We start from the raw sequence: 21768 nt of genomic DNA, 5'->3' as shown, positions 1-21768 counted from the left end.
GAAAAAAGAAAAAACAGTAATTATATGCCAATGGTGTTAGCTTAGATGTCCAACAAGAAAGCTCATGCAACTTTGTTTTTGATGCTTTTACATTGGGACTACTAATCTCTAAATTCTCATACAATAGAATCTATTTAAAAGAGAGGATTATTCACATCAATGTTCTTTTCATATTATTTTGTTACACCTTACTTGTTAAAAAAGGGGGGTGGGAGATAGTATGTATGTTGTGATGTGTTTATTTTCATAACCCACAATAACAAAAACATACCACGACAAATATAAGTAGAGTTATATTTATTTCATTCAACATGAGATAATTCATTTTTCTACATGTACATAATAAAGGTGGGTCACACCTCTATTTATTTTTTCTTCAATCATTTGTAAGTCTCTGTTATAATTTTATTTTACTAACATGAAATAACTCATTTCTAACAATATATGATTTTTTTTTCCCATATAAGTAACTATGAAAGAATGCCCACGCCGACTAATAATGAAATCCAAGGCCCAACTTCCACATCCCACACCACAAACTTGGCTTCACTGACAGCTTGAAACCGTATTGTTTAACTACTACCCAATAAATTATTGGATATTTTTCAAACAGTCGTATGAAATTACAGTCACTTTATTCATATTTTGTCATAACAAACTAAGATATTGGTGAGTTAACTACTATTCAATTTTAAGCTAATATGTCAAAATATGAATGATGTTAATACAATCTTATTTGATGCTTTAAGAATATACAATAATTTATTTCACCTCCCGCAATAGTTCACCGGGTCCCTCATACACCACATTAGAGATCAGATCATACCTCAATGAGAGCTTTGCACTAGCCACGCATGTAATGAAGCATGGAGTCATGGACAATATATAAAGTGACAACTCACGATTAGGGATAGGAATTGGTCTGATCTGGTTTGTTTAATACAAACTAGGTTGACACTTCTAAAAAGACATGAAACCTTGAGCTTGAAAACCGGGTTGTTTATATTACATTACCATATTTTTAATATATATTTGATGATTTTTTATATTTTTTTCTCCTTCACAAAATTAGAAAGAAAGACAAAAAGAGAGTATTATGAGGCACAAAGTATTTGATAAAAAAATTTTTACCAAAAAAACATACTTATTTTACTTAAAATGATACAAAGTTATGTTTAAAAGGTTTAATGTTTTAGCTTTTGCTACAAACAAATTTTTGTTATCACCCTCGTATAAAAGTGAGTGGGTCTCATTCAAAAGAAAAAAAAGAGAAAAAAATTAGTGAAACTCACTCTTTTTTATATTAATGTAGCACATAAATTTTTTTTCACAATAAAAGTAAAAACATTTTTTTCCTTTGTTTAAATCAGTGTTTAAAAACCCGGCTCAGCCGAGGTTAGGGTGTCACGGGTTCAACGGGGGGTCACTTCGCAGACCCAATTTTATACATTAAAAAATATAAATGTATATTCTATATGAAAATTCAAAAAAATCAAATCTCCAATCATTAAAGATTCAAAATATACTTAACATAATTCAACCAATTACATATACAAATCAATATTCACCAGCTAATCAAATTATCAAAGTATAAAACACATATTCCAATGGAGTTAATGAAAAGTTATATCGTCAAACTCATGCCCTTCTTGTTCTTCTCATGCACCTACAATAGTATGTGAAAGGAGATCCCTTACCTAATAGATAATAGCAGAGGAAAGGCGGCGACGCGATAAATTAACAGTGAGGAAAGAAGAACCAGCATGGAGGAGGTGATCATTAGAACAAGAAGACAAGAAGACTAAGTCTGAGTCAGGGAGAGAAGGTCGGAAGAGAAGAAAAATAACGATTCAGATTTCAGATCTAGTTCTAAATCTAGGCAGCAACAAGTTTTTTTTTTTTTTTTGTTTTTTTTTTTCACATCAAATGACGTCATTTTGTGTATAATTTTTTTTTAAAAAAAAAATGCAGTGACCCCTTTGACCCGGGAGTCAAGGGTTCAACCGGGAGATTTCGGGGGTTAGAGGGGTCAACGTGCAAGTAGGGTCTAACTACTAACCTGAACCCTCAGAGAGAGGGGGTCAGTGACCCAGAGGGGTCGATCCTGGGGTGTGGCGTGATTTTAAAACACTGGTTTAAATGACAAATAATTTTTCCTATAATCATAGTATTGTTACAATGTCAAAGTAGAAAAAAATTGTGCAGCCATTTAATCTTATATTGACGGATCATTAAATAACAAAGTTAATAGTTACATGAGAAGTTAAATTTAATAAATGATGTAATAACTATCATTAAATGCAAATCTAAAACCTTTTTACATGTATAAAAATTAAATTCTTATAACATTTGTAAAATTATTAGTTGCATAAACATTATACTAACTTTTTTGACAAAAATATTTTTAGCTTAACCATAATCATCATATAGTGGCGGAGCTGCCTTAGTGCCTACTGGTACCTTGGCACCAGCTCCCTTCCCACAAATTCTAGTTATTATATATAATTCTATAATTAATTATAATTTACCAGGGTTAAAAATATAATTTGGCACTGTCTAAACATTACTTTGAGAGACGGATGTGAGAGGATGGGTCAGTGTTGTCTCTGCACAAAGGAGTAGCAGCATGCCTGATGTAACAGCCCGTTACGTACCGGTATTGTTAACATTGATTATGATATTAAGCGCAGTTACAATCACAACAGTTCATTTATAAAAATACGAGTAAACTTTTTCCTTTTTATTACGCGAGCATTTAAAACAATAAAAAGCGTAATAAATAAAAGCTGTGATCGTAACTGAAAACTCATTGCGGAATAATAATATAAAATGCCTAGATATCATATAACACTCATCTCAAGTCACTAAGGGTTCCCATAAACCCACTTAGCTTAAATCTCACTTTTACGGTTTCTACCTATCCGAATATGGTTCGGTATTCTGGTTACTGCGGAAAATTCACATGCCGCAAACCTCTCATTTTTTAGTATGTTATTATAGACTTAATTATCTTTCTAACAAGCTATCACACGAGTCATAAAGTTCTCATTTGCTCCGGTTATCACTGTTTGAAGTTGGACAAGCAAATCTGCCAGCCAACCTCAAACAGGGCTCCAAATAGCCCTCACTCTCTCAATGATTCTGGAAAATATACTTTACCAATTGCTCTCAAATTTTTATAAAGTAAGCTAGACACCTCAAGCTTCAATTTGACATATCATGCACCTAATTTGACTAAGAAACGAAGCGGAAATAAATTTCTCAAAAACGCACAGTGACAGCCCCATGTGCAGGGGCGTTTTGAGCAGTCTGTGCTCTCTGGCTTCTACAGGGCTTCGTACTACTCCTATGGATCTCAAATTTTGACACAATATATTTAACTTCTCAAAATTTAAAATGGTGTATGAAACGTCCCTATTGGACCTTTGTGAAGGGAGATATGATCTCCCAAAGTTCACTCAAAAACTGCCAATTTATAGAAATTTCGCGAGAGTTTCCTTTGTTTTTCCAACATATCCCACTTTTACAAGTGTGTTATCTAACCTCAAATGGTACCTAATAGGCATGGCTGGCACTCAAGGACCAAAAATGTCTTGGTGCTCTTACAACCTTTCACAATTTATATCAAAAGCTTACTTTACAATTCAACATTTACATTGTCAAAGCTTAAACCATTTCAATCACATTAATTCCTTTGCATGCATTCTTTTTGGCATAAAACATTCTAGAATAGATCTACTGCCCTTTCATCATATACATGCTTCAATATTATACCAAGTCTCAAGATTACAAATTACAATTTACATTCCTCCAATGAGACATAATACAAATAAACCTCCAAATAAAATATGGTAAAACATAAGTTAAACTTAGATAAAATATGGCATGAACATCGATAATAAAATGCACAATCCTAACTCCACATACAGTGTTCATGCCCTAAGTCTAGCCTAGGCCCAATGGATAAAAAATGCAAAATGAACTCCGGCTATCATGCTCATCCTAAGGGGCCTCTTGCCCGCCGCTCCGGTACCACTGCCACTACCTGAAATAAAGTCCCCAAAACAGGGTGAGATATACGAATATATCTCAGTAACCCAGAGGTTCTGGAGATTACTCTGCCCAATGGCTCACTGCCCAATGGCTCACTTTGATGCACATCAATAATATAATACAACATTCAAAACGAGATTTAGTGAAGTAGGGAAGCATAGGGAATAAAATACGATGAAGCTGGAATGGTCGATGCCAATACCACGCAACATCCGACCTATTGGCCTCGGCATATAGCCTACGGGTTCTAATCCAAGGAAGTGTTCCCAGAAAATCAACCAAGGCACCTTCCATCCATATACACCCGAGACTTCCTAGTGTGCTCCTCTACGAGTGACACACCACGACCCCAAGTCAACTGAAACTCCCTCATGGAGACATATCCAGTGGCAGTCCGTAATGCCCGAAGGCAAACAGTCTACTGGCCAGAGACACGGTACATCATATGTACCACTATACATACAAATATGCATGATCATGTTATACTACATTACTAACATACACCTCCAACCACTACCCTCAACGGGCATGGTGGAGCACACACGAGGATTAAACCTCAGTACCAAGGGATTACTTGATTAATCTCCTTCTTAGCAGCTCCTACGTCACCGAGCTTGGTACTACTAGAAGTGCCTACACATAGGACATTCCCATTTCAATTTCCATTCACCAATGCATATATATGATTATAAAGGAATTCATGCACATGTTCATAATCACTTACCAAAATCCACCAAGCTCAAGGCTCCAAGTTCAATTCCGTGGGAGGCAACCTACAGTGATCACACGAGGATCATCAATACACGGTGCAATTTACCAACATTACAAAGCACCAAATTTCCACCTCCCCACATGCATAGGTTCGGCCTCTTTAGGCCTAATTTATCAAATAATTTTCTTAATTTTATTTTAATTTACCATTAGCATTCTAAATTTACCAAAACATCATTTCAAGTCCCATTTTCCATCCAACTCCACAACACCATTTTTCCAATTATTCCCTTCTAGGCCAATTCTTACATTTATGCCTATCCAATGGTTCCAACCATAAACCTCATGCATCCAACAAACTCACCACTCATTTAAATACCATACACAACAACGCAACACCAATTATACAAATTTTACCACATCAAACCATACATGCTCTCAGATGGCCGAATTCTTCAAGCTCAATATCCATAGGGTATTCAATCCAATTTAACACTTCCACACACTTTACAATCCTATAATTAACTCATACAAACACTCCACAACTCAATTACACAATCATTCAACATATGAATTCCACAAAGTCATGAAATCACAACTCAAAATTGCCTAAGTTATCCACCAAATTCTGCAATAATTTGTATGACTTTAATCACTCTAAAACATCATTCTAAGCCACTTTTATTTAATACATAATTTCAATTTGAGCTCTCTAACTACATCAATTCATACAAATCAACCCTAGGTCACCAAATTCAAATCAAAAGATTCAACCAATGAAATGTGTTGAAACTTACCCGCAAGTTTGGCCTAAGACTCCTCCAAGTGATACCAAATCAAAAGCTTGAACACAAAGCTCAAGAACTCCAAATCTCCCACCAAAGTCGCGGCTGAAAATGTGTATTTTCTCCTAATCTATCAAGTTTCAAGGCTCAAGACTACCATGGTTGTGTTTGAATAATGATTTCCTTCAACTTTGATGACAAACTTTGTTGGATTTGAGTGAGTATTGAGTGAGTTATGAGAGAAAGAAAGCTTGAACAATTTTCCCTCAAGGAACAATGGAGGGTGCGGGTTCTTGGTGAGAAAGGAGAGAAAATGGTTCAGATTTTTATATCTTGCCATGTGGCCAAGTCCACTTAAGTGAGGTGGGCCCCACTGCCACCTCACGCGATTTCAAACTAATTTAAATCTTCCGCCTATTCCACTAAAAGTTCATAATTTCATAAACTATTTAGAAACTCTAATTTTTAACATTAATCATTGTCCTTTAATTGTCTTTGATCAGATGAATCCGGAGTGTTCCGATCGTTCGGAGAAATCGCAATTTTAAGCTGTTATGCGCACTGTGGGCACGCTTCCCCAAACACTCTAATTTCCATCAATTTTCACCAGAAATCATATTTTCTAGTCCTATGTATCATTTATAACTTATATCTAAACCTAAAGCTCAAAATTCATTCGGCACGCTTTACGGTGCAACTGTACCGCGATATTTTTACCCGGTAAAAACACTATTCACCGAATTTTCAAAAACTTGCATAACCACTCAATTTTTTGTTCTGAATCCATTTTCAGGGTTAGTTTTTCCATTTGAGACCTCCTACTCAGTTTAACTTCCTACGGTTACGTGTTTGGTTAATTACTGTTTTACCCTTCATTTGTATTTTGACCTTAATTTCAGGCTTTTCATTAATCCTACCCTTTCATCCAAATTTAATGTATTAGTATATGTTTTAGAAATGTGAGGTGTTATACCTGACACAAGCAAACGACTAGGTTATTCCAGACAATACAAAGGAGGAAGAATAGAAAAGAAAGAAGGAAAACTATAAGGAGAAGGCGTAAGAGATAGGTGCCGTAACACTCAATTGAAAAACAAAGAAAGGACAGGTCCTATTACTTTGCTATCTAGGAATCATTTTTTCTTCTTTTACGTGAAGTGCTTTGGCCTTTGAGGGTTCATTCGTTTTATTTTAGAGGGAATCATGGCCATTTTTTTATCAGGAGAGACATCACAAGAGAAACATCAGGAGCCAGAAATAAAGAAAAGAGAGGAGGACAATTTCATAACTAAAATACTTGAAAGCTTGAGAGTTCTTTCTTTTCTAAAAACTAAAAAAGTTTGTATTGGTGAAATTCCTTTTATTGGGAGGTATTGTAAGAGGGGCAGAAAGAAGAAAAAAGAATGGGGAAAAAGCAGTGAGAAGTTTGAAAAAGAAAACAAGACCAGAGGATATCTTCTAGAGGTAAGAATTCTATATATTATTTTTAGAAATATTTTGAGTAAGTTAGCCTTTAGAAAATTAACCTTTATAAAATCACACTGCTTGTAAGCTTCAATATGCATCACAACGTTTCCCACCATGGCTGAATACGTTACAAGAAATGAATGGTGTCTAAACTTTTAAAATTTAGATGGTTTGGTATAAGAGTTTTATACATTGGATTGGAAGGGATGACCGAAGCTTTAAAAAAAAATAATAATAAAAAATGTAAGTAAAGTTTGCATGTGAACTGAAGATTCTAGATTAGTTCCCTATGTGACTCTTGCAGTTTAATGTTGAGGACGGCTTTATTTTTTGCATTCCTAAGAGTCATGTTGTCAATATATGAAATCACCACTTATACAAGCATTTTCGTGAACCTTTTTTCAAAATTTGCAGCACCTGTTGTTATCTTTCTTTTTTGTCACTTTGTTATTGTTGTGGAGTTATATTCTTTAAAAAAAAAAAAAAATTGATGCTGAAAGGGTCCACTATTAATTTTTCAAAAAGCTGATTTTTCAAATAATTTCAGCATCAAATTGATTGAAATAATTGACATAATTTGTAACTAATTTATCTCTTTCTTATATGTGCTTGCTAATCGGAGCTGTGACTGGCTAAATTTTTTTGTCACTGGCTATAATGATTTCCTAGCTCCCCCACTGGCCACTGTCATCATACCCTCACTTCTTAGTTCATCACAGCGACGGCACACTTTCTAGCTACTAACGCCGTATATTTGTTTGCTTGAGATCATTAGAGAAGTTTGCTCTCCCATCTCAATTCAAGTTAATGGTAGATTTTGCTAACATGGAGTGGCTCTTCATTGGTGGATTTGGTTTCATAGATTCGTTTTTGTATAATGAAACTACAAGTCTTTGTTTTTCATTGGGAAAATTATGGAAGAAGCAAGCCATTCTTTGGTTTTTATTTTTTATTTGTTTTCGACATTGCTTCATTTTTTTTAATATAACGAGAAATAATGAATGAGTTAAGATTATTTAATAGAAGTAAGTTATACTCATTTTATTTATATTTAACTGCTTTAATTTTTTAATTCCGTGAGTTATAAGATACAAGTAGATAGAGTAAGATTTATTATTTTTGTACATATAATTTATCACATAATAAATAAATAAAATTTAAATTTCAAATAATAAACTAATGAAAGATTGCGACTGTGAACATACACACAGACTAATGTTTGCCACATTACATGTCAGTTAGTAACTTAAGGACATATGGATGGACAAGTTTGTTAAGGTTATAACTTAAAAAATTAATCAAGACAGTTTTAAAATTCATGAAAATAATTTATCCACAGGCAAAAGTTTGAGAAATCTGTATGTAATTTTTTAAAATTTAGATTGCACACTTAATTTAAGAATTAAATTAAATGAAATTCATTTTCATATACTTAATTGTGATTAAAATGATGATATATCACACTTAATTTAGTCGCTCAGAACGGACCTCCCAGAAGGTAATTTTAACGTTACCGATTTTTCTTCTTTTGCAATCAGTTTCGCTACAGCGCCCGAACAGATTTGATAAATATTGATAACTCTCGGATAGAGTATTAGAAAGGAAAAATCCATTAGATTGGTAGCATAATTTTTTTTTCCCTAAAATTCCTTGGATGGGTAAATAAGAATGCATCGTTTGAAACAGGATTTTTTAAAAAAATTTGGGAATCTGATTTTTTCGAAATCTTATTTTGTATGTAATTTTTTTTGAAAATATCATCCAAGAATATCAACCAGGGGTGGTATTCTAGAATTTTCATGATAAGAAAAATTAAATACAATCAAACATAGCATCAAAAAAATTAATTCAATATTTTTAGAAATATTTTAACCTATCAAATAATTTTTTGATAATATTCCTAGAAAATTTATTTTTAATCATATTCCTAAAAATCGTGATTTTCATATAATTTTTTTTCTTCTACAAAACGTGCCCTGAATGCCAAGAAATTTCCGAGTTAAATAAAAAAGAAAACTCAAAATTGTACACTCAGTGAAAATCCTTACCAAGATTTTTTGAACTACTTGATCTAATTGGGTTGACACATTTTCACATGGTAAAGTAGGACTTTGTTCTATTAATTATTATTGCTACATATATAAGCCCATTGTTTAGGTATTTGAGCCGATCCAACGTGACGTAAGGATACTGGATTAGGACCACCACTAAGGCCATACTAACTCCATTTCATTTTTTTTGCAGATAAACTCCATTTCATTGTTTCTACTTACTTTGGGACTTTCTGCAAGGCTGGTGGACCACCATAAATTTGAAAAGGTTTTCAAGTTATGATTTGGTCATATCTTAACCTTCAATCATATCTTTTACTATTCACAAGAAAATATGAAAAATAAAATAAAATACCACAACCCACACGCTGACTCAGTCATGACTCATGGGTCATCATCACTCATGAATCCAAGACCACATTTGATAGTTTTCTACCAAGTGATGACATAGGATCAATTTTTTTATTATTATTATCTCTTTTGAGGTGAGTAAGTTTTTTTTTTTTTCTGTATTTTTATAAATTTTGACTTTTTGATTTAATTATGAAACTAATTCAGAAACAAAAATGATTATGGATAAAGATTTTAAATTTCTCTTAAAGTTGACATGTGAAAATCAAATCAATTTTTTTTTATTGTTCAGCTCTCATCCACTAACTAAGTTATTAGTATTTGGTATTAGATCAAAATCTATAATCAAGTTTACCAGCAAAATATATGCATGACTGCGTAAGTTAAACATCTATCAAAACTGACTGAACCGTTATGCTAAGGTCAACCTTAACAAAAACTTACCAACAAAACTACGCCAACTATAATAGAATACAAGACATTAAATTTACGTTGTTGTATTTTATATTTTAAAGTTTACAAAAATTAGTTTTGAGATTAAAATTCATATTTAATGGGAAATAGTTATATCATATTGTAGGAAATTAATTGTATTATGCTATAGACACAATCAATATGGACTCCACTATTTTTTTTCTTTTTATTTTAAAAGTGGTGAAGTCTACATTAGTTGTGTCTATAGCATGATATAATCAATTTCCTACAACATGATACAACTATTTCCTTATATTAATCGCCCAAAGAATTTGACATTTCTCTACGATAGGAGGATTATTTTCACCAATCCCAAAATAATGTGATTTTGGAGTTTAGGAAAAAAGATATAAGGTATTTTAGTAAAGGGTTTTATAATTCTCAAGTTATATGAGAATTTTTATCTTTTGTTATAGAGACAAAAAGTATGTGAGACTCATATATTTAAAAAAATTATGCGTAAGACTCATGTCAACACGAAAATTGAAAGATGTGTAAAAAGATTTAAATTCTCATGTTGAATGAAAATTATAAAACCCTTTAATAAATTAATGATACAAAAGGAATGTAAGATTACTAAAATATTCAATATATTTTTTAAAAAAAATCTTAAAATAACGTTGTTTTAAGATTATTAGAGATAATTATTCTTTTGTTTATAATCATTGTTAGAAATAATTTTATCTCCTGGAGAAAACCTTTCCCTTATTTATTTTAGTAGAAGATACTAACTTTTTTTTATTATAGACAAGACAAAATTATTTTAAAAAGTACTTGTTTTTATATATCTACTACTATTTATTCGATAAAATTAAAGAACACTCGTGTAAAAGTAATTTATTTATTTTATCTCAAAGAATGATTAGTAATTTTTGTTATATTCTCACCAAAATACGATATATGTTATTATTATTATTATTATTTTGAAATGAAAATGAAAATATATTTTAAATAAATATAATTTTTAATATTATAGCTGAATTTCAGAAAAAGAAAACATATAATACATACCTTACTCTCAACTAAGATCAAAAGATCACTTGAAAATATTTTTATAATTATACTCAAAACAATTATTCATAAGTTTGATAAATTTAATTCATAAAATTAAATAATTTAATTCCATAATTAAAACTCCATTGACAATATCCTTGCAACTCATAATATAAAAAATATAATTGTTGCCCCAACTAGTCATAAAATAATTGAAATATCTTAAAAAAAAGTCGTAATTATATCAACTTTTTATAATTGAAGAATTAAATAAGTTTTTATTTTTTAAGCGACATACCACCTGTATATTTCATAACCAAAATTCTAAAATGCAAGTTTACTTTTTATTTTTTTTATTATTATTTTGTTACAATTTCCTTTCACTGGTCACCATTCGCTAGTCACACACACTACTACATAGATTCCCATGGAACCGACAACTTTAAATAAATTCCCCTCAACCGCCAAAGCAGACTCGTCGACGAAATAATGCGCTAGTGGTTTGTTTCACGTTCCTATCGTGTCTGACGTGGCCACATATTCACCGTCAACCTCTATCAAATTCGAAAAAACAAAAAATCCTCATTCTCCAGTCCTCACTCAAACAACTAGAGAGAGAGAGTGAAAAATATAAAAATAAAAGAGGAATAACAACGTACGAATTTCCTTTATGAAATTTTTTCGTTCGTTTTGAATATTGGTCGGATATTATTATTATTATTCTTTATTTAGATTATTTTATTAAAAAGTTTAGCTTCAAGATCACGCTTGTGAGTAAAAAAACAAAAACAAAAGATGTTGCAGTTGGGTTGTGCTGTGTTGTGTAGCGGTTGTGCTTGTGTGCATTATCATCGTGACACGAGTAACTTTATTGGGATAGAGTGAGGTTTTTTGAGATTTGAGAATTGAGAATTGAGATAGAGTGAGAAGGAGTGGTTAATGTGGAAGAAAAAAAAATGGTGGAAGTGAGAGGGAGGAACTCGTGGACGGAGGAGCTGGCGAGTTTGATTGAGGATTCAGGGGTGCATTACGCCGGAGATCCACCGGACATGGACGTGTCTTCGACGGCGTCGTTTCATGTGAGGAGTGAGTCGGTGGTGGAATCAAGGGAGAGCTTGAAGGAACAAGTTTTGGGGTTTGTGATGGCTTGGTTTGAGATACTCTTGGAGTTGGTTCGAGGTTGTAGGGACATTCTGCAACAGAACTTCATCAACCACGAATCCTATGTAGTTAAGAAGCTTCGTGGACCTTGTGCTAAGGTTTCTAAGAGGTTGAGGTTTCTCAATGATTTTCTCCCCGAGGATCGTGACCCTCTTCATGCTTGGTCTGTTGTGTTCTTCGTTTTCATTCTTGCCCTCGCAGGTGCATTCAACTTGTGTGTGTGTGTGTTTTTTTTTCCCTATTATAATTGCTTATGCTAGGCTTACTTACTTTTTATTTTCATGAGTTATTTGCAGCTATAAGTGTAGATCCCAATCGTGAATCTGTAGCCCCAGTGGTGAAGGTGCGCAAGCATCCTCTTAGTGCTAGTCGCATACTACTTCCTGATGGTAGATACATGGCTTACCATGAGCAAGGTGTTTCAGCTGACAGAGCTAGATTTTCACTTGTTGCTCCACATTCTTTTCTTTCATCCAGGCTAGCAGGTAACATTTGAGTTTAGATTCTTAATTATTAGAAAAATTTCTTGGGTATAATCTTTATGATGAACACAAGTAGAAATTTAATTCTTATCTTTCATTTTTTTCCCCCAATTGAAGGTTTACCTGGAGTTAAAGCATCATTGCTTGAGGAGTATGGTGTTCGCTTGGTTACATATGATCTGCCTGGTTTTGGGGAGAGTGATCCTCATCCTAACAGAAGTCTCAACTCATCAGCTATGGATATGCTTCATCTAGTCAATGCTATAAATGTTAGTGATAAGTTCTGGTTGCTGTGCCATTCTAGTGGATGCATTCATGCTTGGGCTTCTCTCAGATATATTCCTGAGAGAATTGCAGGTTGTACTGCATCTTTTTAAATCTTTTTAATTTCTAGATATCTTTAAAGTGCTCATAAAAAATCATCTTGTTGACACTAATTAAAATTAGATTAGACCACTAATTATTGATACCCCTGGCCAGTTGGCAGAGTTATTGTATATTGGATTTATTATCTGGATGTAGAATCCAATGGTCAATGATATTGCCAGTTGGGCAGGGATATCAATTATTAAGTGGAGCACAGAAACCTCCTTTCATTTGCTGTTAGTGAACAAAGGCCATTATTGATTGAGGGTTTTTGGGGGGGACAAACTTGTGTATCTGGAGTCTGGGCTATTCCATGGTCTAGTTACGTTAGTTCACTTCCATTCTTTTCATCCGGAATCTTTCACATCAAGAATTGCTAAAGTCCTTGCAGAGACAGTTGGAGTTCTTACTGTATGTGATATGTAGCAGATAGTTTATTAAGTAGTATGACCTTTGCGTCCAAAACAACTTAAAGGGTGGGCAGAGTGATTAAAACACATTTACTGACTTGTTTGAATGTGCAAAGAGAATCAACATCAACAACACCTTTATCCCAAATTAATTGGGGTCCGTGGTAGATGAACCCACATGAAAGATACAAAACGGTTGAAAAAAAGTAAAAAAAAATAAAAAATAAAAAAAAAAAAAATAAATAAATAAAAATACACAAATAAAATAATAAAATAAAATAAAATGAAATAAAAATATATGTATATATAAATAAATAAAAGTAAAAAAGAAAGGGACAAGAAGAAGTGGGGGAAATGAAGGGGAAAAGGACTAAAAAAGGACCATCTGGAACATAGGAATAACAGCGAGTCTAACCCTCCACCATACTTATAGCTTTTCTCCATTCCTTTCTAAGACATACTGTCCGCCAATCTATATCCCACTCCATTAAATCTTGTTTTACTACTTTCCCCCAAGTAAGCTTCGGCCTACCTCTGCCTCTTTTTGTGTTTAGCTCTTGGTAACAAACTTCTGTTCTTACAGGAGCATCCATGGGTCTTCTCATCACGTGCCCAAACCACCTCAATCTATGTTCTCTCATCTTCTCGGCTACCGGTACTACTCCGACCTTTCGTCGAATATCTTCATTTCTTATCTTATCCATCCTTGTGTACCCATACATCCACCTTAACATCCTCATCTCTGCTACTCCCATCTTATGCTCATGTTGCCTATGTGCTGGCCAGCATTCCGCTCCATATAGCATTGCCGGTCGTACTGCCGTTTTATAGAATTTTCCTTTTAACTTCAGGGGAATTTTGCGGTCACACAAAAATGCAGATGCACTACGCCATTTCATCCACCCTGCTCTGATTCTGTGATTTACATCCTCATCTTTCCACAAGAACTGTAATTGAACTTTACCCTTTTTTATCTTTCCAATTAACTTGTAAGAATGTAGATGGAGTCACAGTAATGATTTTGTTGGCATTAGATTTGTATATGGCCCAAAAGGTTAACATGACTAATTTGTTATGAGCCTCTCTCAGGGTCTGCAACATTATGGGTAGAAAGCCTTAATAGGACCAACACTTGCAGTCAGTAGACCAACAAATCAAATTTCCCTGATAGCTTTATTCTTCAAAGAAGTCCGCTCCACAGATTATTAGATTTGTTATAGAGAGAGAGCAAAGAGAATACAAATAATAATCTTTTTTCTCAATGAAAGGAAGGGGTGGGGGAAGAAAAAAGTAAAATCTGAAATATTTCCTTCAGAATAGAGCATATATGTTGTATAGGTATGAATCTCTTGTGACATGGTTAACAAGATGTGGCTACAGATTTGCACTTGTACCCAGTAGGGAAAGTATCATCTTCTTTGAAGAATAAAGCTATCAGGGAAATTTGATTTGTTGGTCTACTGACTGCAAGTGTTGGTCCTATTAAGGCTTTCTACCCATAATGTTGCAGACCCTGAGAGAGGCTCATAACAAATTAGTCATGTTAACCTTTTGGGCCATATACAAATCTAATGCCAACAAAATCATTACTGTGACTCCATCTACATTCTTACAAGTTAATTGGAAAGATAAAAAAGGGTAAAGTTCAATTACAGTTCTTGTGGTTTACTCTAAAATCACTTATGCCCTAACCTTTGTTTTTATCTCTTACCTACACTTTTTTTCTCTATTGAAGTCGACCTAAATGCCGTAAAAAATTACATAAATTTGTATATTTTGCCCCTGCTAACAATAAACAAAGTATGAACAATTTGCTGTGCAAGATGAGAATCATGAGATCAGAAGAGCAAAGATAGAATAAGGTAGAGAGTGAGAGATGGGATAATGAAATTTGGGGAAATTTGATTTATAACAATCATAACGTACACACCGATGCAAGATCTTATAATAATCATAAGATGAATATTGCCTAATGCAGTGTAGCCTCTGTTATCTATATTACAAGTTCACAATACAACTAGACCTGTCATTTTCTGTCATGATCGTACGTAGCACAAAGTGGAAGAAATTAACATCACCTGTTCTTGGTAGTAATATTCGTGATCAACATAGGAACCTGCACCCTTCATAAGCCCACTGGGATGAGCTTGACTATTAGTAATTTGCTTGGCTCCGCAGTGTGAGCCTAAAAATGCCCTCTTCTGCCACCATTGCCTCCTCCATTTCCATGTGTAAGTCACTTGGTTTGCTCTTGTACAATTGGGTCTGCTCCTGGAATCTGAATGAAAATAATTTTTAATTAGTAAGTGCCAAATATTCTTGCAGAAACAACTGCAGCCAACACTGTTTACATACACATTCTAAAAGCATCCATAGAAATTTTGAAATGAGAAAACAAACTCATGATCACGTGATTGATACAATCTGCATATATATTTTATTTGTTTGCTGTTCATGGGACAAAATGGACAGTTTATGTAATATTAAATGGTGTTTAGGTTGACTTGGATGGAAAAAAAACCACAGGGAAGGTAAGTTATAATAATTTTTTTTTGGGAATAAGTGATTTTAGAGTAAATCATTCTTGGGTTATTCGGACTTTACCCAAAAAAAGAGGTCATACCAATAAAATCAATTTTCTATTTGTTTGCCCACCTTTGTTTAACGTTTATTCCCTTTTCTAGTATTTATACCCTCCACCCCCCCAAACAAAGAAAAGAAACACATTGTGGAACTTGATGTAATTTATGATATTGTCCAACATTTCAGGTGCAGCTATGTTGGCTCCTATGATTAATCCATATGAGCCACACTTAACTAAGGATGAGATGAAAAGAACTTGGGAGATGTGGTTGCCAAGGAGGAAACTAATGTATTCCTTGGCTCGTAGATTTCCAAAACTTCTCTCTTTTTTCTACCGGAAAAGCTTCTTGTCTGAAAAGCATGATGAGATTAATAAGCAGTTATCTTTTTCACTAGGAAAGAAGGTGAGTCTGGTATATCCTTGAACTATTTACAGAGGATAAATACTTCTAAAAAATGTTGCATCTTTCATCAATGTATATGAACTTTTTCTGTATTGCAATTGTTGAGTGGATTCATGTCCGCTTCAAACAAATAGGGTTTGCTGGGCATTTGGTTCAAATTTGTGAGGTCTGATTTCTGTCTATGATAACTTGTTGTTAACTAGAAGCCGATGCTTTACCAGATGGATACTGAATCACAGTTGTTTTTATTTCAGATTGTCAACTGTCAATATCTGGTTAAAAACTATGGTGCCATCCAATATAATTGTCTTTCTTGAAATTGCTTTATCTAACTCATTGAAGCTACAGAGCCTTAGAACCGTTGACTTCAATCTTGTAGTATTATGGAAGTGAATGAATAATTGTGCAGTGGAATATCCTTATATAATCATCATTCTTCTGATTGTATATTATATGTGATAGCTTCATCTCAGCAACATCCGTCAGCGAATACTTATTGTTGTTAATTGTTAAAATATTAGTCTTGTGGGAAACTGCTTTTCCTCTGTCCCTTGCCTTCCTTGGTGACATTTGAACGTAGAAGTAAAGCTGACTTTAAAAATTAAATCCAAAACAGAAAATTATGTAGTATAAATTACCTCATTTCACTTGCAGCTTGCAAAAGTGTTTGAGAGTAAAAGGCATTTATCTCTTTCATGATCTGTTAACATAATCATTTTCACATGTTCAGGATAAACTTCTGATTGAAGAACCAAAGTTTGAGGAATTTTGGCAGAGGGATGTGGAAGAGTCAGTTCGTCAGGAAAACATACAGCCATTTGTAGAGGAAGCTGTTCTGCAGGTATCAAATTGGGGTTTTAAGCTCAAAGAACTTCATGTGCAGAAGAAGTGTCAAACAAGAGGCATACTTCTTTGGTTGAAATCCATGTACGGTCAGGTGGAATGTGAACTAGCAGGATTTCTTGGTCTAACACACTTGTGGCAGGTTTGGACTTTGAAGACATTGTTCTACTTTGGATACTACAGCTATTACGTGTTGTATTTTCTATCTACAATATCTTTTTCGTAGTTTTCATTCATCTGCAGCTGAAGGATAAATAACCCTTTTATGTGCGTCCATCCCTTGCCGTTGTTGACATTCTGCATGCTAAGTTGTAGGTGTTCAAAGTTGTAGGAATGTCTAGAGATAGCATACTTGATAATATACACACCTGTAGTTTTTAAGATCAACAAATGGTTAGAGAATCCCTCTTCCAGGAAGGAGGACAATAGAAATCAGGAAATTCGACTCTCTTAACCAATGTTTTTGCATTAGCAATTGCTCCAAAAAATTCAGTCACTGGTTTGTCTTTCACGATTCTTCTAAATTGATGTTTATCTATTTACCCAACTTAAATATGTTTTAAGGGATTCTTGTGTACACTTAGTAAGTAGATTAAATAAGTAAATTGACACATCATAAATTCATCTCATATATAAAATGGTTGTGTGGCGCAAACATTTAGACAATAATTAAATGTAAAATGGTGATGTGTGTATTTATTGGCACAAGAATTTCTCCTGTTTTAATCAAGTTAAACTTGTTATTACATGTAAATCCTACGTTTAACTTTTCAATCCTTAACAGGGATTGGACGATAGGGTGGTTCCACCATCAATGATGGAATATATAGAACGAGTTTTACCAGAAGCAGTCATCCATAAGCTTCCAAATGAGGGCCACTTCTCCTATTTCTTTTTCTGTGATGAGTGCCATAGGCAAGTGTTCACCACTCTCTTTGGAACCCCTCAAGGCCCGGTTGAACGACAAGAGGAAACTGCATTCGAGGAAGATAAGGAAGAGGTTTTACAAATATCTGTTTGACTGTTTCTAATGTGAAATGACACATAACCGCTGATATACAACATAGGTTGGATGTAGATACCACAGGCGGTTCCACTGCTCGGTGGAGCTTGAAAGAAGAGAGGTGCTCATTATAATTCTCAAAATTTTGAATTGCTCAAGAGCTTTTGGAGATATAAGTAAAAGCAAGAATGTCACATTGTTTTTCGTACTCCCCCTCTCTCCATAAGCAAATTGTATGTTAAAACCTTGTCTAATTGGTTCTAGTTCCACTTTAATTTCCTCATTTTCTTGTACTCAGTTTCTCTCCCTTTTAATTTTGAACCTTCTTACTCTTCAACTAGTCACTCCTTTTATTATATATAAAAGGAAAAATATGATATTTCTCTTTAAGTTTTACCCTACAAATAAGCTGAAGCCAGTAAATTAGTAATCAACATTCCCATCTTTTTTAAAACATATTTATCTTGAATTTCTGATAGGGTAGTCCATGGTTGTAGTTGAAGCGGTCACGTGCTGATTTGAAGTTTGTGAGGTTCCTGGGTCCGAACCATGTTCTGGACACTTCGTGGATAGTAGTTATACTTGAAAATTGTTCATAGGTAGGCTATTTACTAGTTGAAACATAATAGATGACATTCAAAGTGAAATACGTAAAATTATCATGGTGAAGTGGGCTTTAATTTAAACCAGAGGGGAGAGAGATGGTGGAAAATATTTTCGGTATTCCCATCCTACCATCATTTACTAAATATATCAAAAATTAACACTTTTACATTACTCTTACCTTATTCTCATCCATATCCTTTATTTTTCTTTTTTTGGCAAAGATATATATATTCTTAATGCACCAAAAATGAGCTCCATAGATGTACTCGTAATGCACAAAAAATGAGCTCATAAAAGTGCAAGAATTGTACTAAAAAGTACAAGAAAAATCACTTTTATTGATAGCTTTCTCAACTCTCAACTTCAATGGAAAAAGCCAAGTTTTTTTTGGTAAACAAATGGCAAAAGCCAAGTTACAACAGAGCTTCGTCATCTCGATAAATGCATAACCATGTTCAATTTTCCCACTATATAATTGGGTCCGCAAGAAATGATTTGGCGATGAACAAAAAATTTAAAATTGACATTTAGTGAGACTACTATCTAAACTATTAGGGGGTGTTTGGTATGAATATTTTAATTGAAATGATGAAAAAGTGAAGTGAAAAAATTTATATACCATGTTTGGTATGATAAAAATGATGAAAATCCCAGCAAATTTTTTTTGCCCATTATTTTCCTTTTCAACTACAAACGGCTAAAATTTTTTCCTCCCACAACCATGGTACTTTTTTCATCCCATTAACTAGGATTCTGATCCTAAGAGAGACAGTTATCGCAGCTGTTCATATCACTGTATTTGAACTCATTATCACTGATCAAATATTGGTATTGATTTTCATCGCAGATCGCAGATCTCGGTTGTCGGATATGAGACCAAAATTCAAATATAATGACTAATTGACTTACACAATATTCAGATATAATGGATTTTTTTGATAATTTCATTTCACATTTCCATCATCAATCAGACATAACATCAGTAAAATTAATCTAACTTTCCCAAATTTTTTTTTCCTAACCAAACACTTTTTCATAACTTATCTAGAATAAAAAAATTCCTCCCAAATCGTTAACAATCTCTCTTCCCCAGTAAAAAAAAAAATTCTCTTGTTACAAACGCCTTAAGATAATGGGCAGAAGGGCTTCTACGAGCTTCAAAATGCTGACCCACCACCCTTGGTTTTTCCAAGTAACAATTCTTTTGCTTCATTTATTTTGGATGCAAGGTAATGGCTGCCACCTGCATCTGGATGGTTTGCAACCATCACCCTCCTATGGGCTTCTTTGATCTTATCTGTTGGGGTGCGTTCTCTGCCATAGTGACAATTGGAAATCAGCAAGAGAAACATAGTAAATATCCGGAGAAAAATTTGTGAAGAGCATAGAAACAAAAATTCAATATTAACCAATGAAATTCCATTAGATATAACATGGAGGGAAAATATAGACAAGCAAAACACAATTAAGGACAGTCACCACCATCTCCTACATGTTTTGCTTGTCCTTAGAATCTCTTATCCACTTATATCCCAAACTTTGCAACATCAAACTAAACTAAAACACTGATTAAAAAGGGACTTTGCCATGTAATTTTAACATTAAAAGAGACTCAACCTTCATTATATGTTGGGAATGCATATGTTCAGGATTGTAAATATATCACAAGAAAGTCCAATACTTCAAATAAATATACATCATAGATTAATTCAATCAGTCAATCAATCCCCCAAAAGAAAAGTTGACAAACAGTGCTAAAGTCCGTCATAAACAAATATCAACATTTTATTTTTTCCCCCCCTTTATCACTGCAATGAGTTGACACAATCAAACATATTAGAATCATCAAACAAAAACGACGGTACCTAACACCCAGAATCAAAGCAGCTTCCCTCCTCGTCATCGTGGCTTGGAAACCACCTTCATAAAATCTCCGCATTGCAGGTGGTCTGGCCTTGAAAGCTTGCCAAGCCTGGATCCCGTATCTACCCGCATACGCTGCTGCCGCTACTGCAAGGCCTGCTATCAACGGTGTAGCCTGTTTCAAATTTCAAATTTTAGTTCCACAAATGATAAGACAATTTGAAAATAAAAAAAAGTTCAAAAATTTCCCCCAACCCCTGGCAGTCACAACACAACACCACAATAAGAAGGAAAACTAAAATCCAAATCATACTTATCAATGGCAACAAGGATAAAAATTCAGGTTCTATGTTAAACCCCACTTCCCAAAACATTCAGAAAATTGGAAGACTGAACAATCCGATACAATAAACAATTTATATTACATGCAATAAGAAATTATGGAGTAAAATAAAAAGGTGGGTACACGGACAGAGAGAGAGGGAGAGAGGGGAAAGAGGATCTTCACATGAAGTCTGGCAAAAATAAGCAAGATCCGGTTTTTAGCTCAAACGCAAAGAGACCGTAAGAAAATCAGCTCTATTGGATCGAAACTTAGGAGAAAGGGGAAAAAAAAAACATCATTAGAAAAGTGTTGGGAGATTATAGACAAACCCAGAGAAAGTTAAGAGGAGGAGGAGGGTTTCCTAGATCGAAATCGAAGTAAAAGGGATGCAATTTGAAGAATAAGGATGAAGAGGCTTACCATAATGTTAAAACCTTGAACAAATGCAAATGGAGAATCGGAATAGGGTTTTTTGCCTGTTACTCGCAGAGAGGGCTGAGTTGAGGAACATGAAATACAATTGGGTCTTATTTATATGTTTTTTTAAACGCCTTGCTCCTCAAGTCTGTTTTCTCTAGAAATCTCTAGAAACAAGTATGTCAGTATGAACAATTTTTTATTTTTTTTTAACTTTTATTTATGCATAATATTACTTATTTTTAATCGTTTTAACATAAAGAATTCGCCTACCATAGCAATATTTTTTTTTAATTACAAAAAAAATATAAAATTACTTATTATTGTTCATACTGAGATACTTAAACTGGTATTATTTATTAAAAAAAAATTATTTGTTACCATGGGAGATATATAAAGGTGCTTGAGGTAGGCTATAGA

General features: G+C 33.8%; 2 protein-coding genes across 2 annotated transcripts; one reads left to right on the top strand and one right to left on the bottom strand.

The window, feature by feature from the left end:
* The first annotated feature begins 11612 nt into the window (after positions 1-11612).
* LOC133290151 (uncharacterized) lies at positions 11613-18476 on the top strand. Its single transcript, XM_061488206.1, has 6 exons — positions 11613-12247; positions 12343-12531; positions 12646-12885; positions 16074-16291; positions 17022-17276; positions 17919-18476. The coding sequence occupies exons 1-6, from the start codon at positions 11842-11844 to the stop codon at positions 18153-18155; spliced, it is 1545 nt and encodes a 514-aa protein (XP_061344190.1). The 5' UTR covers positions 11613-11841; the 3' UTR covers positions 18156-18476.
* A 1172-nt stretch (positions 18477-19648) lies between these two features.
* Positions 19649-21458, bottom strand: LOC133290152 (mitochondrial import inner membrane translocase subunit TIM14-3-like). The gene is made up of 3 exons (XM_061488207.1): positions 21352-21458; positions 20609-20781; positions 19649-20057 (listed from the first exon to the last, which is right to left on the bottom strand). Exons 1-3 carry the CDS (start codon positions 21352-21354, stop codon positions 19901-19903), a joined length of 333 nt encoding a protein of 110 aa, XP_061344191.1. The 5' UTR covers positions 21355-21458; the 3' UTR covers positions 19649-19900.
* Between the last annotated feature and the right edge of the window lie 310 nt (positions 21459-21768).

The sequence above is a fragment of the Gastrolobium bilobum genome, unplaced genomic scaffold (assembly GCF_033153095.1).
Source record: "Gastrolobium bilobum isolate Gb01-03AN ecotype WA unplaced genomic scaffold, APGP_CSIRO_Gbil_v1 utg128429, whole genome shotgun sequence".
Classification (NCBI taxonomy): domain Eukaryota; kingdom Viridiplantae; phylum Streptophyta; class Magnoliopsida; order Fabales; family Fabaceae; genus Gastrolobium; species Gastrolobium bilobum.
This window is presented reverse-complemented; position numbering and strand designations above follow the sequence as displayed.